The following is a 3,110-nucleotide window of genomic DNA, read 5'->3' as shown; positions in this document are numbered from 1 at the left end:
CCGGCACGAACTACCAATCGACATAGGCGATTCCCTGCCTATCGCCACGGTATTCTACGATAAAATGGAAAGGAAGCTGCGTCAGCACCCCAAACTCTCCGCGCAGTATAATGACTTTTTGGCGGAATATCTCGCTTTGGGACATATGAGCGCGATCGAAAATCCCTGCGACACCGCTCTTACGCCCGTGTACATTCCGCATCATTCGGTTTTACGCGAAACGAGTAGTACCACGAAGTTACGCGTCGTTTTTAACGCCTCGTGCAAAACGACGAACGGCACGTCGCTTAACGACCATCTGTTGGTCGGACCGAAGTTACAGCAAGCCCTCCCCGCTATTCTGCTGCGCTGGCGGCAGTGGCGTTTTGTTTATGCAGCAGACATCGCCAAGATGTTCCGGCAAATCCTCGTGAATAATCTCGATACCGACTTCCAACGAATTCTCTGGCGTCCGTCCTGCGACACGCCGATCACGCATTTCCGGCTTTTGACCGTAACGTACGGGCTCGCTCCCGCTCCGTATCTCGCGATGCGCGTTTTGAAACAATTGTCGTTAGACGAAGGGTCCGACTATTCGGCGGCCGTCCCGATATTACGCGACTCCGTCTACGTCGACGACGCGCTATTTGGTGGAGATGACGTCGCGTCGCTGATGGAATGTCGCGAACAATTGACGGGACTCCTTCAGCGAGGGGGCTTTCAATTACGGAAATGGGCGTCAAATTCGCCTGAATTACTGCGTGATTTGGCAACGCGTCAAACCGACATGGAGGATCACCTCCTTCAGCCGGACGAGACCCTTAAGGTACTCGGAATTTCGTGGCTTCCCCACGACGACACGTTTCGTTTTTAAGTGGACGCTTCGTTTCCGGTCACTCCGGTCGACGAAGCGTTCAGTCCTGTCAGTTATTGCTCGATTATACGACCCCCTCGGCTGGGCCGCCCCCGTCATCATTGTTGCAAAAATCCTTTTACAGGAATTATGGTTAACCCAATCCGATTTGGACACCCCTCTCCTTGACGAACTGCGTCAGCAGTGGGAGGCATATTATAATAATTTAGAGACACTAAACGGTATCCGGATCCCTCGTTGGACCGGTCGACGAGGTAACGAAGTCGCCTTTGAACTACACGGTTTCGCGGATGCCTCAAACCGAGCCTACGCCGCCGTCGTTTACATTCGCATTCTTCACATGCATGCGGACGTTCTGTCTGTCTACTCGCCGCGAAAACTAAAGTCGCGCCTCTTAAGACTCAGCATACCGCGACTCGAACTGAACGCTATCGTATTGCTGAGTCGATTGATTAAGTGGGTTCAGACGACCCTAAGTTCGCCCTCCGCGTCAGTGTTCGGCTGGTCAGATTCGGCGGTCGCGCTAGCATGGCTACGCCAGCACCCCGCGAAGTGGCAAACGTTCGTAGCCAATCGCGTGTCCGAGGTGCAACGTACCCTGCCGGAGGCGCGCTAGAATCATGTGTCTTCTAAATACAACCCCGCTGACTGCGCCTCACACGGCCTGTCGGCTGAAGAACCGTCCTCTCACCCCCTGTGGTGGACAGGGCCGAGGTGGCTCGCCCGGTCGTCTACGTGGCCGACCGACGACCACTCTCTTTCTCTTGATCGTAGTACCAATCAACAGGTCTACGACGAAGCTCACGCTCACGTCGTCCTCCACGTTGAAAGTGAGGACGAATGGGAACTGATTCGCAAATTCTCAACGTGGACTCGATTAATCCGAGTCACGGCTTACGTACGACGCTTCATTTCTGGAGTAAAACGCCAGAAATCCGAGCGTACGTCACTCGTATTAACAGTACCTGAGCTTCGCGAAGCCGAAATGTTTTGGTTCCGCTACGCGCAAAAATTAGCATTTGCGCCGGAAATTAGAGCATTAAGCACTAATTCTTCTCTTTCGCGATCCAGCCCTCTAAGGGCTTTGCATCCGTTCGTAGATTAGAACGCCTTACTCCGTCTTGGCTGGCGGTTGCAGAACGCTGCTCTCCGCTACGACGAGCAGCACCCGATAATACTTCCCAGAGATCGGATCGCCAAGCTGCTGATTCAGCGCGCGCACAAAGCCACCCTGCACGGTGGAACGCAGCTAGTCATCCGCACGCTGCGACAGCGGCACTGGATAATCGGGTGTCGTAAGGCCGTTAAATCTCATATTCGCGCGTGCGTTACGTGCACGCGTTACTCCGCGCTGCCTTGCTCGCAACTCATGGGAGGGCTTCCCGCTTCTCGGGTTAACCCGTCGCTGCCGTTCGACCACACCGTTGTGGACTACGGCGGTCCCTTTAATGTTCTTCCGTTGATCGGGCGCGGACAAAAACCAAGAAAGAACTACGTCGCTTTATTCATTTGCCTCGCCACGAGGGCCGTGCACCTCGAGCTGGTCGAAGACTGTTCCGCGGACGGTTTTCTGGCCGCGTTCTGTCGGTTCTCGTGTCGCCGCGGGTTGCCGCGTCGGATGTACAGTGATAACGGTACCAATTTCCACGGTGCCGACCGCGAACTGCTACGGCAATTTCACGCGTTGAAGGATCACCCCGCAATGCGAGATGTTCTCGCCGCCGACGGCGTGGAATGGGAGTTCGTCCCGTCGGCCGCTCCGCATTTTGGCGGTCTGTGGGAAGCCGGAGTGAAGAGCTTCAAAGCTCACTTAAAGCGAGTCGTCGGGGCTGGCACTATTTCTCGGGCGGAATTCGCGACGCTTCTGTGTCAAATAGAAGCCTGCTTGAACTCGCGTCCGATTGCTGCTCTCAGCGACGACCCCAGCGACATGTCCGCGCTCACGCTCGGACACTTTTTGATAGGGCGTCCGATAATCGCGGTTCCGGAGGAGTCCGTGCTCGAGATCAATCCGGACCGCCTTTCCTGCTGGCAGCTAGTGAGCTCCATGCGGGAGCAATTCTGGCGTGCCTGGTCGCATGATTATTTGTTGTCGCTTCAGACGAGAACCAAGTGGCGAGACGCCGCGCCAAATTTAGAAGTCGGTGATCTCGTCATTGTAAAGAACCCTTTGCTCCCTCTGAGCAAATAGGAACTTGCGAGAATCCAGCAGGTTCATCCCGGGTCCGACGGACTCGTCCGGGTGGTTACGATACGC

General features: G+C 55.3%; 2 protein-coding genes across 2 annotated transcripts; both read left to right on the top strand.

Annotated features, from left to right (window-relative positions):
• The first annotated feature begins 64 nt into the window (after positions 1-64).
• Positions 65-1,469, top strand: LOC108769485 (uncharacterized). The gene is made up of 2 exons (XM_018520504.1): positions 65-805; positions 978-1,469. Exons 1-2 carry the CDS (start codon positions 65-67, stop codon positions 1,467-1,469), a joined length of 1,233 nt encoding a protein of 410 aa, XP_018376006.1.
• Positions 1,470-2,222: 753 nt separating this feature from the next.
• Positions 2,223-3,044, top strand: LOC108769484 (uncharacterized). The gene has a single exon (XM_018520503.1). The coding sequence runs from the start codon at positions 2,223-2,225 to the stop codon at positions 3,042-3,044; it is 822 nt and encodes a 273-aa protein (XP_018376005.1).
• Positions 3,045-3,110: the final 66 nt, after the last annotated feature.

This window comes from Trachymyrmex cornetzi, unplaced genomic scaffold (assembly GCF_001594075.2).
Source record: "Trachymyrmex cornetzi isolate Tcor2-1 unplaced genomic scaffold, Tcor1.1 scaffold909, whole genome shotgun sequence".
In the NCBI taxonomy this organism is placed as follows: domain Eukaryota; kingdom Metazoa; phylum Arthropoda; class Insecta; order Hymenoptera; family Formicidae; genus Trachymyrmex; species Trachymyrmex cornetzi.
Note: the sequence above shows the minus strand (reverse complement) of the source record. Positions and strands in the feature narration are given on the sequence as shown.